The 27,578-nt window shown below is 38.0% G+C and overlaps 2 protein-coding genes across 7 annotated transcripts in view; one reads left to right on the forward strand and one right to left on the reverse strand.

The window, feature by feature from the left end:
- Nucleotides 1-177: 177 nt before the first annotated feature.
- Nucleotides 178-11,322, reverse strand: LOC116503984 (cytochrome b-245 chaperone 1). Of its 4 annotated transcripts, none has more exons than XM_032210784.1 (7): nt 11,238-11,322; nt 6,227-6,359; nt 5,326-5,367; nt 4,132-4,205; nt 3,507-3,603; nt 1,732-1,876; nt 178-542 (listed from the first exon to the last, which is right to left on the reverse strand). In XM_032210784.1, the coding sequence occupies exons 2-7, from the start codon at nt 6,309-6,311 to the stop codon at nt 416-418; spliced, it is 570 nt and encodes a 189-aa protein (XP_032066675.1). In that variant the 5' UTR covers nt 6,312-6,359; nt 11,238-11,322; the 3' UTR covers nt 178-415. The 4 variants fall into 4 exon arrangements, with proteins under 4 accessions (XP_032066675.1, XP_032066676.1, XP_032066673.1 ...); XM_032210785.1 differs by lacking the exon at nt 11,238-11,322 and adding an exon at nt 7,244-7,693; XM_032210782.1 differs by lacking the exon at nt 11,238-11,322 and adding an exon at nt 7,153-7,237.
- The window catches only part of NARF (nuclear prelamin A recognition factor), a 24,249-nt gene continuing 7,526 nt past the window's right edge, over nt 10,856-27,578 (forward strand). Inside the window, exons 1-10 of one of the 3 annotated variants that reach the window (XM_032210780.1) lie at nt 10,856-11,146; nt 11,588-11,659; nt 13,451-13,584; nt 16,240-16,320; nt 17,755-17,898; nt 19,126-19,258; nt 20,539-20,673; nt 24,656-24,774; nt 26,199-26,328; nt 27,283-27,355. In XM_032210780.1, coding sequence (XP_032066671.1) covers nt 13,558-13,584; nt 16,240-16,320; nt 17,755-17,898; nt 19,126-19,258; nt 20,539-20,673; nt 24,656-24,774; nt 26,199-26,328; nt 27,283-27,355 — 842 coding nt within the window. In that variant the 5' untranslated portion in view covers nt 10,856-11,146; nt 11,588-11,659; nt 13,451-13,557. Of the gene's footprint in view, nt 11,147-11,587; nt 11,660-13,200; nt 13,316-13,450; nt 13,585-16,239; nt 16,321-17,754; nt 17,899-19,125; nt 19,259-20,538; nt 20,674-24,655; nt 24,775-26,198; nt 26,329-27,282; nt 27,356-27,578 lie in introns of those variants that run through there. The other 2 variants (XM_032210779.1, XM_032210781.1) reach the window with 2 other exon arrangements.

Raw genomic sequence — 27,578 nt, forward strand, 5'->3', positions numbered from 1 at the left:
GAAGGAGAAATAGGCTCAAGAGTTATCGGGAATTAGGTAATCATCTAAAGTATGCCCAAATGGTATTCCCACCGGAAAATCTTTCAGTTGAAAGATCCATAGGTCTAGACTCAAGAACAGGGATGTCAAATTTGCGATCCGCGGACCAGATGCGTCACATGCTGGCTCCACCGTTTAGCAAAGGGGGGGGAAGTCCTGATACATCACGTGACGCCACCCTGATGACGTGAGTTTGGCACCCCTGCTCTAGAAAATATGGAAGAAACTCCTTTCTGATTGTTGCAAATCTGTATGCTTAACATTATACACAGGAAGTTAACAATTAAAAAATGTTTCTAGAACTTAATAATGTAACAGATTCAAGTTTTCTACCATTCAGAAAATTTTTGGTTTTTACGTATCAGAGTTCATGTAACTATTTGTCCTTTGCTTGATCTTCATCACTAACATCCGTTCCACTACTCGTTTCAAGGCCTTCGTCAATCTGAAACTCGTTCAGTTCAAGGAAACCAACAATGATTTTGGCCACAGCCTCAACATCACTGAGGAAGAAAAAAATAATAGGCAAGATTTAATGAATCCAACGCCTACTTGAGCTATTCATGAAAATATGAAACACTGTGCATCCATCTAGTAAAGGTAAAACATTTACTAAAACAGATAGCAAAATCTCTGGCCTTTATTGTTCCAATGTCTGCTTGAAAGAATATCATAGGTTTTAATGTTAACTTTTATTTTCAAACTGAATTAAATTTCAGTCTGATAACAAAATTATTTAAGCAAAATAAATTAATTGTATGGGGTTTCAGATGCCAATTCTCTTCCTGATATAAGTAAGAAGTATTATATTAATTTACCTGAAGCACTATGCCTTTTCTGCTAACCTACTGGTCTAATGGCTAACTGGCAGGAAATAAAATACATAGAATGTGTGGAAAAATTGTTAAAATACTTTCAGAAATGTGTAGTTTTATTTCTTCCAAATATGTTTTTAAAAAGTGCCTAAAAATCAGCTACATGTTCTATAGCAGACATAATTAAAAACCTAACCTCATTTTAATTGAAGAACTGAAAATGTTAATGACACATTTCTGACATCTACACCTAAAAATTTCAAAATAAAATACACTTCAATTCATTCTGTGGTGGTGCAGTGGTTTGAAAGCAATACTGCAGGCTCCTCCTCCTGACTGCCGGCTGCCTGCAATTTGGCAGTTCTTATCTCACCAGGCTCAAGGTTGACTCAGCCTTCCATCCTTCCCAGTAAAATGAGACCCAGATTGTTGGAGGCAATATGCTGACTTTGTAAACTGGTTAGAGAGGGCTATAAGAGCATTGTGAAGTGGTATATAAGTGCTATTGCTATTCTTCAATAGATTTCAGTCATGAAAATGCCATAACTTTAAATTAGCCATGGTGTCACAAACTCACTGCTCACTCCAGGAGTTCGATCCTGACCTGCTCAAGGTTGATTCAGTCTTCCATCCTTCCAACCGCTTAGAGAGGGCTGAAAAGCACTGGGAAGCAGGATATAAGTCTAAGTGCTATTGCTATTACTATAACTTTATAACTTTAACCGGAAAATGTACTAGTTAATGCACACTGAAGAATTTGAAAAGAACAATAGTAACAAAAGGACAATTGGGTTGTTGAAAATGGAATTGTCAATCTCAGATTAAATCATACCTCCTAACATTCCAATCAATGACAAAAGAGAAAGTTCATACATACCTTCTGTAGCCCATCACTGCATTCTGTGTGAGAGGGTGTGAAAACCCAGTGCCAAATCGCAGTACAACTAGGTACCCCTTCCCAAAGTAACGAACTTTCTCTTCTTCTACATTTACAGCCTGTATTTCATCCAACGGAACAACCACTATTTGCAAGGAGCAAACACTGAATTATTAGTAAAATCTTGTCAAGCAATACTACATACAATTCACACACAAAAGTAGTAAAAACTATCTGGATCTCCGTGCACATCCTCAACTGCCTCCTATTTTAGGGCCATCAGAGCTAACAAGCACTGACCCTAGATAGGAGACTTTCTGAATTCTGTAGAAAATATCAGCATAAGCTCTCTTTTGCCTCCTGCAACTTAGGTTTTTCCTCCCAGCACTTTTGAATGACGATTTGTACATTTCAGGCCAGGGTAAGAAGGGAGCTCATTATTCATGTAGTGAAAATCTTTTTAAAACAACAACAGACTCCAAGAATCTCTCAAACCCTAACCATAAATTTAGTTTCTGTACTAAGGAGTGTGGTGGCTATGTGATTAGGATGCTGGATTGGAGGTTAGCAAGCCCACATTCACCAGAGTGCTGCTGGGTGAAAGGATGAGCTCCCATCATTCAGTCCAGTTCCTGCTGACCTAGCAGTTAAAAACATGCAATTACGAGTAGATAGATAAGTACCATTTTGGTGGGCACGTTAATGGGAGTTGAAAGGAGCCTCTAACTGGGCATTTCCAGGCAATAGTGATGTTACCACCTAATCCTTTCAACTAGGAAGTGCCTTGCCGCTTTCAACATGAACACAAGCAAGTTTCTGTAGTTGCCCTTTTATAACAAAAAGATTACTAGCTTACAAACATGTCATTTTGATGTTAATATTTATTATTAGGGAAATATGAATGTATGTTTTTTTTTAGAGATTTAAGACTTCTTGAGGATTTGCTAACAACTTTTCAAACAGTATAGAAGAATTGTCCATTTTCAACTATTACACAGGGAATTCTGTGTTTTAAAGATTTAAATATGTATGCCTTCAAAATCCTCTGATAAATCAATGTACACTATTGCATCATAAAATTGTACTGCTTTCTTATGCACAGATTAATGGAATATGAAGCAAATATGATCTTAGTAGCTGTAAGCAAACTCTTGGTGGAAAACAGAGGAGTTTACTTGTCCATTGTCCAACCATTCTGGTATTCTTGCAATCACAGCATAAAATAAAGATTGTTTCAAGTAGAGTTGAGCTAAGGGTGTTTACAAGGATAGCGCCTTCTTCTAGGATATTTCTTCTACATTCTGATCTAGCTGATTCCAGGGGATCCCCCTTGAAGTAATAACTTGATCTAATTCTCTTAAGTTTTTTTTTTTCAAAGTCAACCAATGTGGTCCAAATGCTGCCATATCATGTAAAGACAAAATGAATAGTAGTTGAAAAATTCTAACTCTGAAGTCTCCACAACCATTGGAAACAAATAACCTACTAGTTATTATGAAGACAAAAATATTTAATCTCAAAACCAAAAACAACATTGAATAGAAATTTGTTGCAACATGGATTTGGCCTCTGCAGGATTCTGAAGAAATTGTCATTTTCTTCAGATTTTTACAGAGGCAAAACTTTAACCTGCCTAAGCAAACAAGTAAAGTATCACAGTTATGAACACAGCTAAATATATTTTACTACAATATGTACCTAAGTCAGGATGAAGTAAATATCTTACTTCTTTCTGTACAGCATGCACCATACTAGAGAAACACTTGTTGCTTTACCTTGTTCATGGCCAGCTCTGGAAAAGGTCAACACCTTTTTGTAAAGGCTGAATGACTTTAAGTAAACCTTTCCTGCATCTTTCTCAAATATAACTTCCTGTGTAAAATAAGTAAATAAATAATTCATCTTATGAAGCCATTTATTGGATGAGAGGAAAATAATCAGAGTTGTCAGACAAGTGTAAACATTCTTTTCTGTAACGATTAATGTCAATAATTAAAATAGTCTATATACAATGACTATTACTCCAAACCTCTGGATCATGTAAACAAATTTTGTCTCAGATTCTCCTTAAAACATAAAATCTACAGAATCTCATATTTCCCATTAAACTCTTTTTAATCTGTTTCAGAAAAAGCTCAAAGTCTGAATCTCAAACTGGATTGTTTGGAATGAGCTATTTCTTACTTGTTTTGACTCTGAAACAAGCCTTTATAATTTGTTGGATCACTTCCAGAGTAACTGAATGCCTTTTTCCAAACCAAAAGTGCTTTTTTGATCAGACAAGTTTGAGAACAATCTTGTCTGGATTCAACACATTCCATTATTGAATGTTTTGTCTTTCCCCAATTTACTATCTGGCCAATGAAACTAACTTTTTTTGTAAGACTTTATAGTACTTACTTCCCACTCCTCCAGGTTTTGTGCAGCTACAAAGAGGCAGCCAACAAGATAAAAGAGTTTCCATCCCAGGCTTTCTTGAATAACAAAATAATATTTCAAATTGAAAACATTTCCAATTTACACTTTGTTCAAATTATTTGAAGGCATTAAAATGTGGCTGAAAATAAAAAATTAACAATCACATCAAAACTTAAAGTAGAACAAATCAGAGTACAGGCTAATTTAAGAACAGCTAGTGTTAAAATCAATTACAAATGCTTTCAGCATCTCACTAAATGTTAATGCAAAAATGATAGTAGTTGATACATTCCCACTGGTAATGTTTAAAACTGGCAATATAGAGAACTAAAAGAAAAAAATGGAGAAACTGTTGTGCAGAATCTATTGAAGCAAATACCATGAGCTGCTATGTATGAGAGAAGATGAAGGCAAAGACACCATCAACACTTGCTCTTACACTAACAAAAAATTGTCCATTTGCTTCCTACATTTTTATTTGAAAACTAGTGCTTATAACCAGGCATTGCCCGGGTATTTATTTATAGGGGGGAAATGTCCGAATCAAACATAATTTCTAATATTGGATTTTACCCCTTACCAGGGGGAGCCCCCTTGTGGAGTACTAGGAAGCCATTACCATGGCAACTCCACTGCCCTGTACAATAGAAGCCATTTTACAGCAATACAGCAGAAGCCATTTTAAGACACAACAGGCTGTATTGTAACAGAACACACACATCTTGAAGGGTGTTAGGGGTGTCTTACCCCCACAGTATTTGTTTCCAGAGAGTAAGTCATCTGTGTACCAAGTTTGGTTAAAATTGCTCGAGGTGTTCCAGAGTTATGCAGAACACACACACAAACACAGCCATATGTATGTATGTATGTATGTATGTATGTATGTATGCATGCATGCATGCATGCATGTATGTATTTCTACATAATGGTATGGGGGCTGTTCATTGAATCAACATTTTTTAACATTTTCACACTTTCTCTTTTCCTTATGAGGTATCTAGGAAAAATGGAAATATATACACTACAGAGTTCAGAACTGCAACTGATTCCTCTTGAGCCCACTAGATAAGGCACAGCACAAATCAGAACATAATTTAAAGAATGGCAGAGAGAAATGTGAGCATGTTTTTTTAAAAAAAATATTAACAAATGACTAAACTTTTCTAGTAAATTTACCTTCACTATAATAAGCAGCAGCTATGCCAATGGAGGAGATCCCTAAAGAGAAAAAGGAAAGGAATTAATTTGCAATTTAATTCTACTATTTAAATATCTGATGAAACTATATAAAAATACAAGTTTATGTTCACATTTAGAGACATTTTAAAGATTAACTTCCAAAGAATCTTTAAAAAAATGATTCTAGCTATTTTTTGGAACTCAATACAATGGCTGCTATTTAGGTACTAAGATAAAAAAAAACACGCTGGAAATCTAAATTGTGTATCAGGTGCTTTAGAGCTAGTTAGGATAAAATATAACCATTGAGAATTTGCCCACTTCCATCAATTTGATGATATATCTGATACATTCTAATATTTCAGAGACTAGTGAAATTTTTATTACATTTGTTCTAGAAGAAAAAGACATTAAAATTATCTCTCTGACCTTATTATTCTCCCACTATTTTCCTTGCTGAGCTAAGAGGATTTTGTAAAGGATTAATATATAATGAGAGTTAGAAATAGCATAGTGCCAACTATTGCATTATCTTGTTGACTTATACTGTAAAGACTTCCAGAATCAATTCAAATAACTGTTTGGAATAGTATAATGATTCTGTAGAAGTTGTATTAGAATAAGTGAGGGATACTTTCAATAAATACATCCCAGGTCAACGACTTGAAGTCAAAATTCTGATTACAATCAGCATGCAAAATCCATCCATATATTCCAATCCATCCATATATTCCAATTGTTGCCTGGGATATGGGAACAAGCAGTTTTGTTCTTATACAGTATTTGCTGCAGTCCCCAGCCCTGAAGAGACAGCAAAAAAATGTCAAAATTGACTCTTTTTTTTTAATGGACATGTCATTTGAGCTTTGTTTTAGAAGTTTGGGAGAAAAAGGCTTACCTACAAAGATAGACCAAGATCTGATGCCCGGGGATCTCTTCAAGTGAAGGCGTTTGTTTGAATGACTTTCAACCTGCATATACATCTTTGGCAGTGGATAGGAAGTTACAGTGCCACAAAACACTCACAAAGCCTAAAAGAACAACAAAGCAGGAAACCAACTAGTATAGTATAGCCTTTATTGTCATTGTACAAAATAAATACAATGAAATTGGTTTTAGCCCACTTGTGCAATTCATGACAACAAATACAAACAACATAAATAGTATAAAGAATTAAATTATTGTTTTCAAGCAAACTGCAGTTTGGCAGGAACAGGGGCATGCATAAGCGCACCTAGGGGTGTGCATAAGCACACCAGCATACCTAACGTCCCTGTCCTACTGTCCCCATTTATTTTTACCCACTTCTTGTGATCTTATTCATGTTTATTCTTATTCCTGTTATCTTGTACATGACAAACTAAATAAATAAAATAAATCCTTCCCCACAGTTGTCCACCTTTCCAGCATTTTCCACTATACGAACCAAAAGCATTTTGCCCCCCATATGAACAGCACCAAACCCCTCGTTTCCCACTCTCCAAACCGACAGCCAATGGATAAACTTCGTTATATTTATATATAGTGTTTTAACGGTGCAATTGTCAAACGGGAAGTAAGGACGATGGGCTTACTTCCTCCCTTCTCCCTTCCCTGCACCGCCAGCAATCCATTCTGCTTAGTACAATCCTAAGTAGGCGAAAGGGTCCAGCACCCTTCTCTCGTTCTCTCTACAGCCCTTCAGACGTTACTCTTCCGGACACGTGCTAGCCCCTTAGTTTAGTCCCGGGAGCTTCCCTTTCTTGGACCTCCCAACCCTTCAGAGAACTGCGCGGCGTCAAGTGTGCCTCCATCCCCCGGGAGACGCACCCCCGCTAACCTTACCTAAGTGACTGCCCGGCGCTTTCCCAAAGTCTTTCGTGCGACCAACGCGATGCCGAAGAATCATAGAACTAAGACAGGTCGCTATACTCACATGGGTTTGAAACGTACACGCGCCTCAAGTTCAATAGAAGCATGCAGTCTAGAGTAGCGCACAGCGCTCACTTCCTCTTTTCTGCTTATTTTTCCTCAAGACGAACCTCATAAATGGATGTTCTTAAGAAACGAAGGGATCCGAGAAAATGCGGGGAATACTTGAAACAAGCGTGAATCTTGCTGCCTAGTTTCCTACATGGCTTTGAGTCTTCCCTCGTTAAGCAAACGAGCGAAGAGCGCACGGTGGAGCGGTTTTTGTCAAGGCAGACTAATAATTTAAAAATTTGTATTTATGTTTTGTTTGGTTGTTGTTGAATAATATTCTTTGGGTTTTTCTTCTTCTTTGATTTATTGTGTGTGTACATTGTAAACGCCGAGTGTAGAATAGTATATATTAGGCAACTTTGTAAATCTTTAGTAGGATAAGTTCTTGGCGTATCTGCTATAAATTAGGGGGCATTTACAGCGCATTATTCTAAGTTAATGTAGCTTGGCTGATTTTCACTTTATGCAGTGCATTAAACATTTGGATAAACATTATCAAAATGTTTTCACCTGTCGGAGAATTTGGACTAATTTTTGTCAGCTGTCTTTCAGGCAAACAATTTTTGGAGAAGACATTTTATCATTAGCAGCAGACAAAAAGGACAAGAGAGAAATGCCACATTTTAAAAATGCAGTCAAGAATATTCTTTTATTACTGGAACAGACTTTATTTAAAAAAGATCATCTGTTGGCAAAAAAGAAAATAATTTAACTGCGAGGTGAAAGAATTCCATACTTATTTCTGAATTCGAGTGAAAAATTTGAGGCAATGCTTATATAGGAAACCTATAAAACCTTCTTTGAAATAACCTTAAGTAAAATATTGACAGTTATAAAAATAACTATTTCTTTAACAAATTAACATGCACACTATGACCATAGGTACCAAAGGTATCCAGCCTCAACATTCCCACTGATCTATACAATTCCATCCCTTTGTTCCATCCCTTTGTTCCTAGTTACATCACATATATGAAATGTTCAGTATGACAGATGTAAGCATTGGTACCCTTATTTGTTTGTTCATGTAGTTTATTTACTGCTTCAAACCAGATAGTTTTAAGACAGGGTACAAGTACTACTAATAAAATAGTACAATCATAATAATAAGGAATACAATACGGTAAACTATTTGGTGTCAATGATGCACTATCAATACCCCAAAGGCTTCTAAGAAGTCAGGTCTTCTACAACATCATAAGAGTGGGCGTAATCTTTGATTCATGGAATAGAGTCAGGAGTGTCAAACTGGCAGCCCATGGTCTGGATGCATCACACCTAGGCCACACCCACCCCAGCTCCGCAGGGAGGGTGGGAAATGTGAAACGTCAAGTGACGGCAACATGATACAATGAGTTTGATACCCGTGGAATAGACAGTTCAAAAAGATGCCAATCATGAGAGAAAATCCCTCTCCTGACCACCTTTTGGCAGATGGGAATTTTTATCAGGTATCCTTTAAGCATTCATGTGGGGTCTATCTGTAAAAGGTGGTTTCTTAGATTCCCAGGGCCAAGCCATATAGTGCTTTTATAGGTAGCAATCAGCATGTTGTTGTGCTTGGAAACACAGTTGGCAGTGAAGCTCCAGAAACAGCTCCGTAAAAGGGTAGTAATATGACTTGATTAAGAGCCTCAGTGACGCAGTGGTTAGAGTGCAGTATTGGAGGTTACTTCTGCTGACTATCGGCTTCCTGCAATTTGGCAGTTCAAATCTCACCTGGCTCAAGGTTGACTCAGCCTTCCATCCTTCCAAGATTGGTAAAATGAGGACCCAGATTGTTGGGGGCAATAGGTGACCCTGTAAACTAATCAGAGAGGCCTACAAAGCACTGTGAAGCAATATATAAGTCTAAGTGCTATTGCTATTGATCAGTGACCACATGGACACTGCATTGTGGTGCAACTGAAATTTCTTGATGGTCTTCAAAGGCTGTCTCACATGGAACAAATGACATTAATCTATCAATAAATGGCAATGCATGAGTGACTGGCCTCAACATGTCCTGTTTGAGACATGACTGCAACTGACATGCCAGCTAGAGCTGAAAAATGGCCTCCTAACTACAGCATCCACCTGCTCTTTTAATGGTAGCCATGAGTCCAGGAGAATCTACAAATTGCAAGCTTCTCTCTAGGTGAGCATATACATGACAGCAAACTTTTTTTTATTGTAAACTTCCTTAAAGCTGTGGTTTCTTTTTGGAATCGGCAAACAGTCATTAAATAGGGTCTCATTCAGTATCTTGCACACCTCAGTCCAACTGCTTAGCTATGTTTGCCCAATGGAAATATAAACTATATTGTAACACATCATAACACAAATAGTGAAGAGTTCAAAGTACATGCAGGTGTTGATGGATCAAAAGTTACATTTAAAAGCTCATATATCCAAAATTCTCAAACAAATTAACTCCTAAAGGCAAAAATAAGGAATGTTCTCCTATCAATTCAATTTGTGGAATTTGAAATTGTTTTCAATATTTTTAATGGTTGTTATTACTTAGATTTATAGAGCTGCTAAACCAGAAATAATAAATAAAAATTCAGAGGTGCGAAAATTGTAAAACATACGAGTCAATACAGAAATACTAGCCTCGTGAGGAAATAAACAAAATTCCAATCACCCATTATTAACCTGACCTAATCCCAAATTGTGTCAGTCTCTAGTTTGCTGTTTCTCAACCTTGTCAATTTAAGATGAGTAGACTTCAATTCCCAGAATTCCCCAGCCTGCAATCTAGGAGGCTGGCTGGGGAATTCTAGGAATTGAAGTCCACCTATCTTAAATTTTTACAAAGTTGAAAAACACTAGTCTATTAAAAAAGCTAGGTTTTGAAAGCTTTTATAAGGATAATGGTATTCTAGAGGACAGGAAGGGCAACAGAGAAGGAATAGGTCCCACAATCTGAAAGAATATCAACATATTGACAATTTAGTTTATCGAAGACAGAAAAAAATTACAGAAGGTGGTCCTGAAAATAAACAGATCTTATACCCAACCGAAAACATACATCTTTTCAATTCTGTTGGGACCTCAGCAATTGGAAAATGTAGTAATATTTATATTTGCAAATTCACTATTGCAGCATATTGCAATTGTATAACTTATGGAGTTCCATTAAGCCAAATGTATGGAACATTCCAATGATTACCATTGGCAGGATGCCAATTTAACTCCAAACAAGTTTTTTTGTAATGTTTGTTCCAGGTAAACGCAGTCAAGGAAAAGGCAGGAAAATTGTAATCTTAACGATTGGTAAGTCCCTCTTAGTCCAATTCCATTTCCTGGACAAGATTTGGGTACCCATAACCTCCAACTTCCAAAGGACACAAAAAGCTGTGGAAATTGGATTGGACACAGGAAAAACACCCCTAAAAGGGGGGGGGGGGACTAGAAATAATTGATAAGCCAGAAGGGAGAAATCAGACTGGAACATTTTTAGATGCCTCACGGGTTGGGGGAAATGTAATCTTGGGGAGAACCTGTATTTTTCCACCGCTACTTCTGGTTCTCCAAGTATATATATATAAAATCATCATCATCATCATTGCGGGACGATTTTCACCTTTCTGTCGCAAGGGGGCGCTGATCCTCGCTTGAGCCACGCCAGTGCCCGAGAGTACGTGACAGCTCTCAGGTCTATAATGAACGCCGGCGAGCGGCGGGGGAAGAGGGAAGACCAGCGAGACTATCCCAAAATCAGGAGGAAAAAGAAGAGCGGTTTGCACCGCGTTTACTATCGTTTCAGGACGCCCTCCGCCTCCTGACCCCGTTCCAACCCCTTCTCCGCTGGCCGTAGCCGGGGGGCTCCCCCTAGGCATGCCCTTTGTGACTTAAGGGGATTCACCGCAAGGTACCGTGCCCGCTTTTGTTTCTTTCCCTTTTACTGCATGTGAGGCTGTCTCCCTCCCCCCCCCCCCGCCCGCGACCGGCAAGGGCATCACCTCCTGCTCTTTGCGGGCGAGAAGTAGCGACCGCCCGGCGGCACCCCCTCCCCAAAAGGAGATTCCCTCGTTGCGTGGCGTTTGTGGCAGCCGAGAGCGCGGAGGACGCCGCTCCTCCTGCCGCGCGTGTCCTGTGTGTGTGTGTGTGTGTGTGTGTGTGTGTGTGTGTGTGTGTGTGTGTGTGTGTGTCGTCTCCCAGATAAAATGCACCGCTTGGGTTGGCCCTGTTAACTGGAGAGAGAAAGGGACGGTGTTTTTTTTATAAAAAAAACCAAAATGCTTCGGCAGTGAAGCCCTTTCACAGAGCAAACCAGAAGAAGACAACTACTCTTGTTGGTGTTTGCTCTTAGGAGGAAGGCAGGCGGAGGGAACCAACCCATGCTTTTTAAGCCAGCGGAGCGAAACCTTACTGCACATTCTCGGTAAGGGAACTGGAGACACAATAGTCAGTGTGTCAGGTTGTGTAAGCTGAAGAACGATGCCTGTGCACTGTCCCTGCTATTTACGCACCCCTGGCATTTGCCCTTGGAAGGGTGGGTTGATCAGAAGCTACCCGCTTCTGTGGAATCAGGTGTGCTTACCCAGCCTTTAGCTTTCAGTTCTGATAAAAGACTTCCTGGACCTTCATGCCAATAAGGTGACCAAGATAGCGGCCAGGGTTTGATTTGTAGTATTTCTGAAGATCTGGTATTGGAAATGTGACTGAAAAGACTTCTAAAATCTTTAATAGGTCCCACCTTGTAAAGTTGTCGGAGATGTTCTTCCTGGAAGGGATGCTCAGGGAATTCCGGTATTGGAACATTTTTGTTCTTCACTTCAGAAAATAACTTCGCCAACAATACACCAATGTACTCCAGTTATAAATCTGTTTATTCTGCTCATTAATAGATGCAAGCTATGCCTACATCCTCAGCTGGGCATTTGCTTCCATGCATCCCTGCTTGGTCAGTTCATAAGGATTGTACACACCGAGAGACAGGTCGCAAATGACTCTTCCTGGTAACTGAGTGGTGCTGTTTGGACTTCAGAACTTCAGTTCTGAAATGAAAGATTGGGCATGTTTGGTGGAGCTGTGATTGAAGTAAGATAGTTGTGGCAGGATCTGCGGTCAGGTGTTGTTAGACTCTGGCTTCTCTCAGGGCCATCCAGAAAGCAAGTTTGTTGAGGATTGTGGTCCAGCAACATGAATGGTATGGACACAGGCTCCACATCCATAACATAAACAAAAATGTTGGGGCCCTAAGGGCATCAGGGATGATAAGTTATTCTGTGCACCTGTTGCGCAGCATTAGGGATATCTTGAAATACTTTTCTTCCATTAGTACCATGTTTCCCCGAAAATATGACAGGATCTTATTTTCTTTTGAAACCCCCCCCCCAAATAAGTGCTTGGCCTTATTTTGGGGGAGGTCTTATTATTTTTGAGGTGGTCACCTCATGCTGCTGTGTTGCAATATTTTCAGGGAGGGCTTATTTTTGGGGGACATGCACACAGAAGCCTGATTGGGCTTATTATCAGGGGAGGTCTTATTTTCAGGGAAACAGGGTAGCAGAATTGTCTCGATGGTCACAAAGTGCTGAGAAGAAACTGACAGTGTTGTGCTTTGGTCTCTTGAAGGAGAATCCCACTGCTGTGCCACATTCAAGAATGACTTGCGGGCATTTTCTATGTACAATACTGTTTTCATATCTGAAATTTGAAAGCCACTCTTCCCACTTCATATTTCATCTCATGGTTATTGATGATATATACTATTAAATAAAAGATGGGGAAAAGTTCTCCCCTTTTTGCCTTTGGCCCTCTCTTCTCTGGGGTTGAAAAATGCAACTGGCTGTAAAAACAACCATTCGCTTGGGTTCCCATAGCAAAGAAGCAAAATGTGCTTGTGTATACAGAGCAATAAAATTGTGTATCCTGGAGCTAATCATTGACAGGAAATAAAAAGTATTTTCGTTTGACAGATTTTCCACATCATGAGAGTTGAGAAGGCAATTGCTGTTTTTGTTAGTTCTGCAAAGTGAGAGGATTAAAAACTTCAACTTTTCAGCAGAAATGGGACTGGCAGCTGAGCAGTCAGGTGGTTCCCTCCTTCGAAGTTTCTTATTGGCTCTGGAAAGTCTCATTGAAAAGAAAGTGCAGAATAGGGCTGAAAAACTGGAATAATAATGAGGGAAATCTTCTACAGCTCTTCTGCTTTTTTTCATTATTCCAGACAGGTGGAAAGCAGGAACACTGGCTCGTTTTTCTGAGTACACCTGGCAGCAACTCAAGAGAGACCCAATTTTGCCAAAATAAAAAGAACCAAAGACAGACCTACCAATGAAGTGTGAAAATTGCACCAAAAAGGTGAGTCTTATTTTTATTATTTATATTGTGCTACAAGTCCCAATGCACAAGTACTGGGCAAAAAAACATGTGGTCAGGCACTTTCTCTGAGCCTTCTCAAGGTGGTTATGCTGGGGGAAAAAACAGGAGAAAGCACTGAGTATGTTGTTTTAAGCTCCTGAAAGAATGGTGCGATGTAAATCTAATACATTCTTACATAAACATACAATAAACTTATGTGTCTTTTGAAAACAAGCCCAATGGAACTTACTGAAATATATTTGCAAATAAACATGAAGCTTTCTGCTCTTGTGGTGATTGTTCCTCCAATCCAGAAAGAAATCAGTAGTGATAATTAAACGTCTGAACAGAATCCAGACTGAACAGAAAATACTTTATTTTAATCTCCAAAACCTGGTTTATTAATTGGACAAAAGATATATAATTGATGGCTGAGATGAGAATAATTTTAAACCAACACTATTATGAAACATTTTACTTATCATTACTATGATGTTCAAAGTGGTAAAAAGGTATAAATGTGCAGTTATAGCATGAAATGATAACAAATATATTGCATTTCAACTCTGTTCACCTGTCTTCCCTACACTGTACCTTTCAAGAATTTTAGACTTCCAATTTACATAGTTTTTGGCTGGTGCGGTCATACTGGCTGGAAATTATAGAAAGATTTGGGAGATACCAGCTTAGAGGAAGTTGCTGTATATTTATAGTTTCTGCATAAATAAGAAATAAATGGCATCAATGCTTTAGCTGTTTAACCTGAGAATTTCCATGAATTTCATGAGTTAACTTCTTCACTTTTATAATGTTCAGTATTGTAATTCACCAGGACAGTACATGGTCCTTTTTGATGTTAGGACCATGTAGTTAATAGTTAATACTATTTGGAGAAATTTGGAGACTTTTTTCTTATTGGGAGGGGAGGAGTTGAGAGGATAAGCTCAATTCTATGCATATTGTATGCTCACCTTTCTTTTTGTAGTTCTAACTCCTTGTAGCTTATCACAAATGCTGTTCCTTCACAGTCTCACTGTTTGTGTGAATGGGGTCTTATCATTTTGTCCAGGTTGTTAAGAAAATCCCTTCTTTCCCCCTGTCTTTCTTAAACCTCTTTTTGCCTTATGTGAGTGGGACATGTTATTAGAAATAGTTAATGTGTACTATGTTTTATTTATCAGGATGAAAGTGGAAAAGTTACATTAATCAACAGACCAAATTTGAAATGTGGTTTCTGTATCATTAAAAATACCATAGAAAACAACTAGCACACAGGGTGTTTTCATTGCTTCCCTTAAAAACAATTAATGCTGCATCAAATATAGATCTTTGACTTCAGTTATTATTATAAATCTATAATATTAATATAATAATATATTAAAACACAGAAGGATGATACATTCCAGTTACTCTGAGATGTTTTTAACAAGAATTATATGTACAACATTAATTGAACTTGAACCAAGAGCAACAGGAATATTTTTGGAAGTATAAAAAGTATAAAGTGCTTCATTTCTTTTCTTTTTTAGACTTCTGTTGTAGTCAGTATTGTTATTTGCTCTGAATTTAATTTGACTAGGGTAAGGAATTATTCAGAAAAATATTCTAGGGGAGTAGTAATTAAAACAAAATACTGATAATCTAACCTGATTCCAGAAGGTACATGTTTTTATTCTATTTCTTACAGAAAAAGAATGTTGCCAAAGTCCATTGACTTCAACTACTTTAGGTGTCTTAGTGTATGGTGGATATATTATACATGCATTTTTGTAGAGGTTTCAGAACAAATACATTTGTGTTCCCTTCCCTTGAAAACTTTTCAGTTATACTGGTCCTTTTTTGTTTTTTGTAATGAGTTATTTAATCATTTAGGTTTCTGAACATAGTTTACACTTCAGGAATAATCATTTTTGACGTTTATGTCCAGCTGTAATATCCACTTTTTAAATTTTTCCTTTGTGACAGTCCTGAGAGCTAGCTAGTGACTTGGCAAAGGCAGAAACTAAGGAGTTTCATGTTTGAAATTAGCAAGTTGTCCACCTCCCAAAGACCTTAGGAGACTTTTGCTATAGTGGCTGCTAACTGGTAATCTTGTATATTGGAGTTACTAGATCTAGACCTCAGTTTTCATATTTACTGCCATTGGAGACCGAAAAATACTTAGTCTAATTTCCTATCATCTGGATTTTCTCCTTTTATTTTTTCCCCCCTTCTGTTACCCCCCTCTGATATGGCAGCAATTCCTTTATTTTATTCCAGTGGATTGCTCTGAAGCTAAGTACAGTCAAGTTAGTACTTAGTTAGTACTTAGATGAGAGACTTCTATTAAATTCCAGACCTGTAGAAAACATTCCAGAAGAAGGCAGCAATAAACCATGATGTTGCCAGGAAAAGTGCAAGGTTGCATCTGCGTACGTACCAGAATTTGAGTTCAAATTGATGGCATCATTGCTTAAGTGCACCTTGCCTTATTAGTAGTAGTAGTATATAAATTATTAGCCAGATATATTATTTGGTTACGTTTGGCTAGATATAACAGTTCCCATTGGGTGATCCCGTGGACATTTTTTTTCATCCTCTTTTATTCTACCTCAGGTGGCTTTGATCAGTGATTGTAGTGTTTCTGAACAAGTTATGTTTTGTGCTATGTTTCAGGAATGTAGTAAAAAACAGAAGAACGATGATCCACAAAATGCAACCGTTGATGTTCTCAATTCAAATGATGAAAACAATGAGGTAAATTCCTTTTAGATGGATCTCTGAATTGCATTGCTTCCCAGACAGTTTAAATTAATCCTGACTAGGCATTTCTGAAGGTGACTGAACTGAAGATAACCCTTTTCCTCCATTAATTTCAGCATTTAGTTGCAACATATTCTTGTGGTTTGCAGCCAGCATGCTTTTCTTGTTCAGATTTCTGAATGCCAGGGTATTAAAAAAAATATAATTTTGAAGTATTCCCATCACGCTACAATCCTCATTTTCCTAATCCTACATTTTACTCTAATGGCCCGCTAAAGATTAATGAAATTATTCTGCATTTAAAGGAAGCTCTTTGGAAAAAAGCATACCAGGAATGGGTTGCTGCCAGCATTACTGCTGGTTCAGTGCGCACACAATTTTGCACTTGCTCGTTTCACTCACGCACCAGACATACACTCTGCACACATGCACAGTTGCCCATAAATAGGTCTGCGGATGCGCAGAACATTTGAAAATGGGGAAAAAACAAGCTGCACCGAGTGGGGAATTGGTTCGGAGGCATGGCAGCCCTGGGTTGCTGCTGGTTCCAGTGACCCAGGTCGGCCAAACAGGGCCAAACCGGTAGGAACCCACCTCTGAAGCATACCCAGAATCCAGTAGCAATATTTAATGCAGTACAAATAACCTTTCTTAATTACTTCACATAATTCTCAATGTAAATGAATGTTTAAAGTCACAGGAATTAGTCTCAGCTCACTGTTAAGAATCTAAATATCATTCACAGAACTATTTGCTGTTGTGGAGAAATATGTGACCAGGTGAGCTGTGTAAATATTTTCTTGCTGCCTTTGCTCACTTGCCTCTCGCAGTGGCCCAAATTTATGCCAACTACAGTTTTTGCCTTCCTTTGCTCTGGCATGTGGCCTTGATCTTCTCCCTAGCCTACTGTGAGATAATGTTAAATCCTCCTTTGCTGTATCAGGGTTAAAGTGGTCTTTTCCAAGGTCAGCTTCAACATGTGTAACTTGGCAGTTTTGGAAGGAAGTCGGGTGATTGGCAGTGGCTGGAAACAAAAGCCACAGAGACAAGACAGGGATTGGTAACAGAGATAGCCAATTGCATACCAGTGGAGTATGAATTGATTGAATTGAACTGAACTGAACTGAAGAGGTGAAAGCAGGATGAAATCTTTCCACTTTGCTTTTCACTCAACCAGCCACTTTCCCCCCCAAAAGCTGGGGGGAACCTAAATTTGATTAAAGTGGAGGGAGTAAAATTGGAGAACCTACAGTTTTAATTAAGGGCTGTGCCTGCCTCCTCATAATCCAAGTGTTACAAGACAGAACACTTACCCATTGTGTGGTACTTAATCGTTTATTACTTCTTATTTCAAGAATAACTGCACTACTTTTTTATTTCATTGTTACATTTTCTTAATGGGTTTTTAAAAACTTCATTCATTTCTAGAAAAGTGAATTCCATAAGTTGGCTAATGCAAAAATATTCCTTAGTGACTGCCTAGCTTGTGACAGTTGCATTACAGCCGAGGAAGCAGTCAAAGTTTACCAGCAGAATCCAAATGAGTTCTTCCGTGTACTGAACCTTAATAAGGTAAAGGGGATGGTGTTTCTATGCTTATACATGCCCAGGACATTTTCTGCCCTAACATGTCTCTCTAAAACATTGTGGTACATCCAACTTCTTGTTTCCTTTACTTTGCCTTCCCTGTTTGCTACTTTTAGATTTTATCCTCTGAGATCTTTTCTTAAAAGCTGTTCTCAATTCTTCAGTACTTCTTTCCATACTCATATTATAGCCAAACATCTGTTACTTGTTCCTTACATTAAAAATTCTTCAAACCCATTGCCTCTAATTAGTGACTTCTTATACTAAAAAAAACCAATGTTGCCGATGACAATCATCCTTTCCCTAGGCATACGATTTGGATGTCCATCCAGTTTACCACTAAATCTCCTGACATCAAATTTTGAATAATTCTAAAGTCTACCTTTTTATTTCAGTGCCAAAATCCTGCTTCTCTTATTTCCTTCTGAGTTATTGGACAGACGAACAATTGATCTCATTTGAAATCTTTTCCTCTCTTTCTACTGCACACCATTTTGCTTTCCTTTTTAGCCTTTACCCTGCATCCTTTTTTCTTCCTGCATGCAATGTGAAGGGCGTTACCCAATCAAATCCTTTCATTTGTGTACTCTGCCCTACCTTCTTCCATTCAGCACACCCATGCTCACATGCTTCTATTAATCTACCTTCTACTCCCTCTTTCCTTTTCTAATCCCCAAAATTCCTTTCCTCCCCTACATTGGATATAATTTTTCTTTGGCTCTACCTCTATTCAGAAAGCTCATTTGATTAACCTTGTTAAATTAGTGTTTATTTAAGATTGGGGGAAAGAACAAAAACTATTCTTACTTTATTCCCCACCCTCACCCCATTTTCTTCTGCTTTCTTTGCTGTGGTTTTCTGTCTTTAAATGTGAATTTGTAAGCAAGCTTTTAATTGTAAATGAATCTTCTGAATGTTTTATGATACACACCTTCCATTGCTGGGATTTTTATTTGTTTTCTATTATTATTTTTGTTGTATTATATGTCATATTGTCCTGTTTTGGCTATTTATTATTATGGGGATGTTTTGTTTTTATCTCATTCTAACTCAGAGGTTAATTTGCTTTAGTAAGAATTGGTACCAGATGTAATATGCCAAATTAATTTCTGTATGAAGCAACATGCTTGATGTAAGAAAGCCATCTCTTATGTAAGCTAGTCTCTAAATGTTTGCACTTAACACACCCATGTGTTTTATTTTGCTTTCCAGAAGTGTGATACCTCAAAACATAAAGTATTGGCAGTGTCTATATGTCCTCAGTCTTTGCCTTATTTTGCTGCTAAATTCAATCTCTCAGTAACAGAAGCGGCTAGGAGGCTTTGTGGCTTCCTCAAAAGTCTTGGTAAGTTTTTCTTCTAGATGAAAAAAGAAAAGAAAGCTGAAGACAGCATTAAAAACGGTTGTTGTTTCTTTAAAAAAAACATTGTTGCTTCCTTAGACATTTTTTTATAGCATGTGTGTCAGAGTACAGGCAAGAATTGCAAAATGGTTGAGATAAGTGAGCTGTTTATGGATATGACCACAAGTGTTATAAATGGGGATATAATTAGGCAGTTAAGGCAGTAGAGACAAGGCAAGAGCACATTCAAATCTTTTCATTATGTTTTTGTTCACAATCAAGGCACCTAAAAGTTTGCACAGAATAAAAATGTCTAGTATAGAGTTTTAAATCTTTCCAAGAATTGCACATCCCCTGGAGATACTCAACTGCCATGGAGAGGATTAACGGGAAAGACCAGGACTGCATCTGCTTTCTGTCTTTATCCAAAGTTCTAGGCATTTGAGATGACACTTGGGAAGAGGTCTGCACGCTTCCACTTTGATTGTATGGTCCTTGCCCACTGCTTTTGCTAGACTGGGGTTGGGTGTGGTCAGTTTGACACCCCTGCTCTATTCAGGATGGAAGGGACATCATTTGAATGCCAGAACAAAAGTGATCACGATGTCATACACAGGCATTCTTTTACATAAATCAAAAGTCTCCTCAGCTTTAAAAAATATTTAGTATACTGCTTGAAGGAAAAGAGGCAAAAGCTATTGTTGATTCAGCTATAAGTTGGTATCCTAGAAAGTTGTGGCACAGGAAAAGAGGAATTTGTTATGAAACTGAAGATGTGTTGAAAGCTTTAGCATCCAAAAATGGGCATCAGCTTCCCCTACAACACAATTTCCATTTTCTTCAGTATTTAAACTGAGAAGAGCAACAAGCACATCTCCATTTAAAAGGCTCTTAGGAGAATATTGGAAACTTTTGCTCAAGAGCTGCTGTCAGGCAAAACATAATATTAGGCCCGAAAGGCATAATATATGGTGTATATTTTGTCCTAGGGCAGCTTGGAAATGTTTCCCGCAGTTTGTCCTTCAGAGCACAGCATCTCTTGCTTACTTTAGAAAAAAATGCTTTTATTTATCCACAATAGTTGCCCATGCCCTTTACTTTTGAAAGCTGATCTTGTGACTATGTATATTATCTTTCAGACTGCTTCTTGAATGGGTGGATGGAGAGGTTCCATTTAAGTCTTCTCCACGTGAAAATTGGAGAATGCAGAGGACACATACTAAAAGCCAGTGTTGCCTGGGAGAAAAGAATTAATTCAGTTCTGTAATTTATCTGTTCTCTAGGAGTGCATTATGTCTTTGACACCGCAATAGCTGCTGATTTCAGTCTTCTGGAGAGCCAGAAGGAATTTGTGCAACGGTACCGCCAGCAGAATCAGGAAGAACATGTTTTGCCAATGTTTTCTTCTGCCTGTCCAGGTAAGAAATCTTAATCCAGACATGTTGTAATTTGCTTTTCCAAAGTTTGCTGTAATGGGAGATGAGTTTGTTCAAAAATGATGGAGACGGTGGGTTTCCTAAAGTGCCTCTCTCCTTTGGCTTGCCTTAGTGTTGCACCTATATGTTGGGAAATTAATTTTTATTTTAAAAACATAGCAGCAAAGAAACTTCTGTTTTTCCATTCAGAAGATTGGTATCAGTTTCAGTTGTGTGATTGTGCTTGTCAGCTGGTAGCAAATAGAAATAGCAAATTCTGACAGGGGACATCCTGTTTGGTTTTTCCCAATTCTTTTTTTTTTTCTTGTAATGTTACTCTTTCATGTTACTATAATACAGTTTATAGCAAGTCAGCATTCCCTAGCTTTCTTTTAATGGAGCATTTAATGAATGTGGTTATGAGTAGGCTGATTTCCTGCCATTTTCCTATAGTTTTCTTCCCATTTTTTAAAACATTGTTTTTCAATCATTTGCATTATATTTGCCTCAAAGATAATTAATGTTGCCAAAGCAATTCAAACAAAAAATAGAACAGAACAGAATAGAATACATAATTGTTATATAGAAAAATAATACAGAAATATTTTTAGCACATGGACAAAAACCAGATATAGGCGAACTATTATATACTAATTTTCAGGAATGTGTCTTTGGATATCATAAACAGTAAGAGGAGGGAGGGAGGAAAGGAAGGGGAGGAAGGAAGGAAGTTTAAAACATATATCCATTCTAGCTAAATTCTAGGTAAATTTTGAGCCAGAATGGACAAAAATGATCGAAGAGGGCCAAACAATTTTATGAGGTATATATGGCAATAGCCCTCAAATTCATAGACTGTTCCACATTTTGTTTTATTTTAGTATAGAACTTTATAAGGTCACATAGTCCTAGAAAGACTGGGTGGTGCACTGTATAGAAAGAACAACCATCACATGCAATTAGTTGCAAAATAACATTAGTATTCTACCTTTCATTTTGGCTGGCAAGGAAATAAATAGTTGCTAAGCTTGGAATGGATGAAAATTGATGCTTCAGGCATTACTACTGCAAAGCATCTTGAAATTTCAACTGGATATATATATATAAAACATTTGCTCGAAAAATTCAGCTTTTTGGCACTCTACAGAATCAAATTGTGATTGTTATCAGTTTGTCCAGCAGAGGTTTCAGTTGAATTTTGCACTTTAGCTGTAAGACTGTTACCAGAATAGCTGAAGTCTCTAGGCCAGGCCTCTTCTTTCTTCCCCTCCTACTCTTAAGTTAGCACTAGGAGTCCTCATCTCTTTCTCAGCCAATTCTTCTCCACTCCAGTTGGACTGAAGCACAACTCTGGCTGGGAAGAATGGCAGCTTTGGTTGAAAGCACACAGAACATCTGGTTGTGAATGGCAAACATTGACTTTGAGCAGCAGAAGGGCTGTATTTCTATACAGTAGCCAGGAAGTTCTCTTGGTCTGGTCTTCAGCTTTTCTATAACCCTATTTCTGGAGTTCTGCCTTGGAGCTGACTCTGCAGAAATGGCCCGGGTACTTGTTTCAGTACAGATAAACACCTTCTGGAGCCTGCTCTTTATACACCAAGGCGGTCTGCGTGCTCATGCAATGGCAAATGCGTGAAATTGCAACGCTTTATATCCTGAACTCTGCTTTACTTCTTATCAAAACAGATACTTGGAGGTCAATCAATTTACAGAGTGACTCATGCTATAAACTGGTTCTCGACTCAGCTCATTAAACTTTGCTGAGACTTGTTTGATCAGAAATTATAAGACTTGGAGGCTCTGGAAGTTCACCTTTGATGTGCTGAATTATTATAAATGATTTTGGGGACCACCATTTTTGTTTCAGGGAGCCACCGCTGCATTGCACGTTATATTTTGTTTACATAATTTGTTAACATATATGTGTTTCAAAATAGTACCAGTGTATTACAACAGTCATTATACATGATACATTTTTTTTCACTCTCTGTGTTCTATCTGCAAATGGGACAGGACCAGGAGTTAATGTATGTGTAGATATGAGGGGGTTGAAGCCAAAAAAGAGAAGAGAGGATAAGGAAAAGCAAGTGTATGCTCAGATAAGTTTGGACAGAGGTGTCAGACAGCTGCTGTGGCTTGCCCTGGGTTTTCAGAAGGGAACTAAGAAGATTTGCAAATAGGGAAGAATAAAGTGACATTTGTTTTTTCCAGATGGATTGAAAGTATCTTCGTGGCTTCTTCTGAACCGAACCTTAAGTAGATCCTTTACTGAATAAAGAATCACATCCACTATGAATCTTATTTGGTTGTGATGACTGGGGGGGAAGGGGGGGGAGTCGATTCAAATTTTGCTTCCTGGAAACTCAGCCAGCCTGCAATATAGTTTTTCCTACATGTCTTGCCCTAACTGGAATTCTAATGCCATTCAGTGCAGTGGAGAATATTTGCCCCTCAATCAATTTGTTGCTTTTACCCCTTGCACCCCACTTTAAAAAAAATGTAAATCCTTCAATCCTTTAACCCTGTTAAAATGTAATCCTTCAATCCTTACCAATATTTGGCAGCTATTTGGCTTTCCCACAGGGTCTTATATATTTTTATTTGGTTATTCATTTCTGCATTCTAGGCAGTTGACAGAATTAGGATTAAAACTTCTGTTAAAACTAACAAAATACCATCATTCTAAATCTAGAAACTTATGGAGGAAAATAATGATTGTTATTGCAAAAGACTGTTAAAGTGTTATTCTTAAAGTTAAAGAGGGCCTAATACAGACCCTTTCTGGGACTTTTCAGGTCAAAGATTTGCTTGATTAAGTTACAATTTTAGCAGCTGTTTATGCCCTTATTCAAAACAATTTCTCATTAAATGAAACCTTGAAGCAATATAAAATCAAATACTGCAATTGCCATTAAAACAATAGATTTTTAATTAAAACATTTGAATCAAACAAATGTTAAGATATATTAACATTGAAGGCCCAAATTCTGTTTCATTCATATTACCATAGTTCAAGGTGGCAGCGAGTTCCAATCCAATTATTCTTAGGTTCATTCTTTGCTTCACTTTACCTAGTCATGTGGTGGCCAATGTTCACTCCCTATGAAGTCATAAGGTAGTCAAATATGATTGGAAACATAGTGTCATCATCACGTTGTTAGATTCATTATATAGTCCCTAAATTGAGAGTATGATGTAGGAAGAGAAAAAGAAATCTAAAAATGTGTTGCAGAAGTTTCAGGTCTGGGCTATAAAAAATTGGGGAAAAAATGAAAAATCACATTTCTGGGAAATATTATTGTATGTGTTGAAATGTTCTTGCAGCCCTGAAATATTTGCAGAAAACATTTGGTACTGCAAAAGCAAAAGACAATGGCCTCGCTGATAGCGACAGCCTGCCTTCTGCCTATTTTCCTTTCTCATGCATGCATAGCTTTGTGTGTGGCCTTGTATAGTGGAGCTGCTAAATCCAGGCACCTAGCTTGGTACCTTGTGCCCTATAATTTCAGGAACTGCAGGATGCTAATTACTGTCATTGAAGAGGAAGAAGTTATCTTTGCTGAAAACCTATGGCAATAATTTGGATTTTTCTAAACACCAAGCCTGGGAATAATATTGTAAATGTAAGATTTTCCTATGAATCTGGCATCCATCATTTCTATAGCTAATAGTTCCTGGAGCAAACACATTAGTCCAATTCTCATGTAACAATCCAAGTCTGGAAACTTTCCCCAAATCCATACTGTATTCAGCCTGATGATCCCTTGGTGATGTGATGTTGAGATGGCAGAGAACAAAACAAACTATATCCATATGGCTTGCTGGAATAATTTCTTTATTATCAATTCATCATCATAGTGATATAGTATTTTTGAAACATGGCTTTGGCTTCCTCTTTTTAATTTGATTAAATTTTAACTTCTTTGGTTAGGAATATTGCACCCACTTCAGACCCTCTTTTACTAATTTTGCTTGTGCCTTCTAGGTTGGATCCAGTATGCAGAGAGAGTCCTGCCCAGCACAGTAATCCCACATATTTGCACTGCGAAGTCACCACAGCAGATCATGGGTTCCCTTGTGAAGAATTATTTTGCCAGGCAACAGGTATGAGTTTGCAGCTTCTAATTTGGGCTTCTAACAGTTTTGAGAGCAAAATGTTACTTTCTCATTCTCTTCTCAGATGCTCGTTCGTGAGATAATTTTGTAAAGGGTTTTATCCATTTAGCGAATTTAGAATCTGGCTCTAGTAAATATGAGCTTTTGCAGAGCCTTCAGCCAACCTGGAACCCTTCTCTAACATCATCTTGTACTCCTGAGCAAGTGGGCTTCTGCTAGCACTCATCCCTTCCACTAAGTCATCTTGACATTAAATGAAACGTTAGAGTGTGCATATGAAATCTTCCTGATAAAGAACAGCACAGTAAGTTTATTCACTGTTTTGAGTGATTTACTTGTCTGCTCTATTTTGGCTCCGTGGAAGATTTTGGTGCCAGCATTCCAGAATCTCCACATGTATAAGCAAACACCTATAAATAAAGAGCCCTGGGGGCAGAGGTTAGAATGCAGTATTGCAGCTGACTCTGACCACAGCCAGGAGTTTGATCCTGACAAGACTCCAGGTTGACTCAACTTTTCATCCTTCCGACGTCTGTAAAATGAGGACCCAGATTATTGGAGGCAATATGCTGACGCCCCTCAGTTGGTGTTGCAAAGCACTATGTGTCAATTTGTAAAGCATTTCCATGTCTGTAATCTCTGGTGTATAAGTTTAAGTGCTATTGCTAAATTGAACTGTTATGTTGACCTGATGGTGCCCAGACAATTAACATTAAATCCTGTAATGCCAAGGTTTGGGTTGCAGGGCAGGGAGACATCTCCTTGATGACCTTCCTAATCTCCCTTCAATTTAGAATGGGATTTAGATTGCAATTATTTAAAATATTTAAATAACCTTCCATCACAGAGTACAGCTCTAGGCGGTTCACAACAATAATAAAATAGCATATACATTTAATAAAAGTACAAGTCATAAATTGTTCTGGAGCAAAAGAGTTTCAGTCGGGTACACCAGCCACTGCAGGAAGGGTTTTCATTTGTTCACGCTTTTCTATATATACTCTGTCCCTTTAAGGTAGATGATTTTCCAAGCAAGCTGTAGATTGAGCCTGGGGAAACCTATATGAAGGCCAACCAGGATAGACTAAGGGAGTCTAATTACCAATCTTACAAAATCCAAGTTCCAATAGAAGAGAATATCTGTAATTCAAGATTGAACTGTGGACTGCTTGGTGCTCTCTGAGCTCAGTTATTTGCTTGCCGATGTTTCATGACCCGACTAGGTAACGTGATCAATGCACACGGATAATATTGCCTAATTAGGGCATGAAACATCTGTATGCAAACAGTCAAGCTCAAGAGCATCAAGATGCACACAAATCCAAATTCTGTAAGAAAAGCTTTCTGAAAAAAATATTGCCCTGTATACTTGTGTGTATAATGTATTTTCTTTTTTTCTCTTCTCCTATTAGCATCTATCCCCTGATAAAATTTTCCATATTGTGGTGGCCCCTTGCTATGACAAAAAGTTAGAAGCATCACGAGGAGACTTTTATACCCATTTGTATAACTCTCAAGATGTAGATTGCGTTTTAACATCAGGTAATATCTTCTTTACAATATACTACATTTCCTTTTACTCAAGTTTCTTTTAACAAGGACATTGTATGAGGACCTACAGTCATGTAACAGTAAGGTTGGCTGGGTAGATACGATTGGGTACTTTAAGAGAAAAGGAGAAGGAGTGGAAGTTGGGGTAGTTTACGTTTTGAAATATTGCGATAATAGTCATATTTTTAATATTTGATATTATATTGCATTATTTTTGTGTCTGTTGGACATATGCATATGGTTATAGGAAATATTTCCGGCAAGATCAGCCCTGATTATATATAAAACAGACAATGGGGGAATGCAATTGTAATACCAAAAGGGTACATAGATGCTGAATTTTCTCTCCCATCCTCTTACTCTCCCCTGGGAACTTAACTTCCTTGAATCTCATGTGCCACTTTTCCATGACCCCAAACTGACATTGGCTGGGACAAATGTATCACTGTGAAGTAAGCTGTGATTGAGAAGACTGTCATGTTTCTGTGTTTCATATTCTTTAAATTGAAACATGACAGTGTCAGCCCTATCATTGGGGAGAATGCCCATGGGCGTGTAAGGTTTCTGACATAGTTTATTCTTTTTCTGATTTTAACAAACTGAGAGATCTTGTATAATTTTTATCTCAAATGCCAAAATATCTTTATGGCCCTTGAGTACTAATGAATCTTCATTTATTATTGGGAGTTAGGAGATAATAACTTTCAGTTTCGGAGTGACAACAACAATGTGTTTGGCTACCTCATCTGAGGGAAGAACCAGTTAGAAACCAACTAAGTTCAGACTTAGCTAATATTTGGATGGAAGCCCTCCAAAGACCTTGAAAGCTGTTTTCCAGATGGGAGACTTAAAAAAAAACCTGTTCTAGAAAAAGAAGAGAATTCTCTTGAGAATTTGTGCTTAGTAATCTTGTTACATATTTAAGAAAGTTTTTTTCCCCTACAGGTGAAGTCTTCCAAATGATGGAGCAAAGAAAAATATCATTGAAAGAAATAACTGAGGTGTCCTTTGATACCTTGTAAGTAGCTTTTATGAGCTTTTTGTTTCATGATTTCTCTAAAAACTGTCTCCTTAGGCATCTCTTAAGAGCCAAGGTGGCGCAGTGGTTAAATGCAGCACTGCAGGCTACTGCTAGATCAGCAGGTCAGCGGTTCAAATCTCACCGGCTCAGGGTTGACTCAGCCTTCCATCCTTCCGAGGTGGGTAAAATGAGGACCCAGATTGTTGGGGGCAATATGCTG

Source organism: Thamnophis elegans, chromosome 2 (genome assembly GCF_009769535.1).
Source record: "Thamnophis elegans isolate rThaEle1 chromosome 2, rThaEle1.pri, whole genome shotgun sequence".
NCBI classification, from domain to species: domain Eukaryota; kingdom Metazoa; phylum Chordata; class Lepidosauria; order Squamata; family Colubridae; genus Thamnophis; species Thamnophis elegans.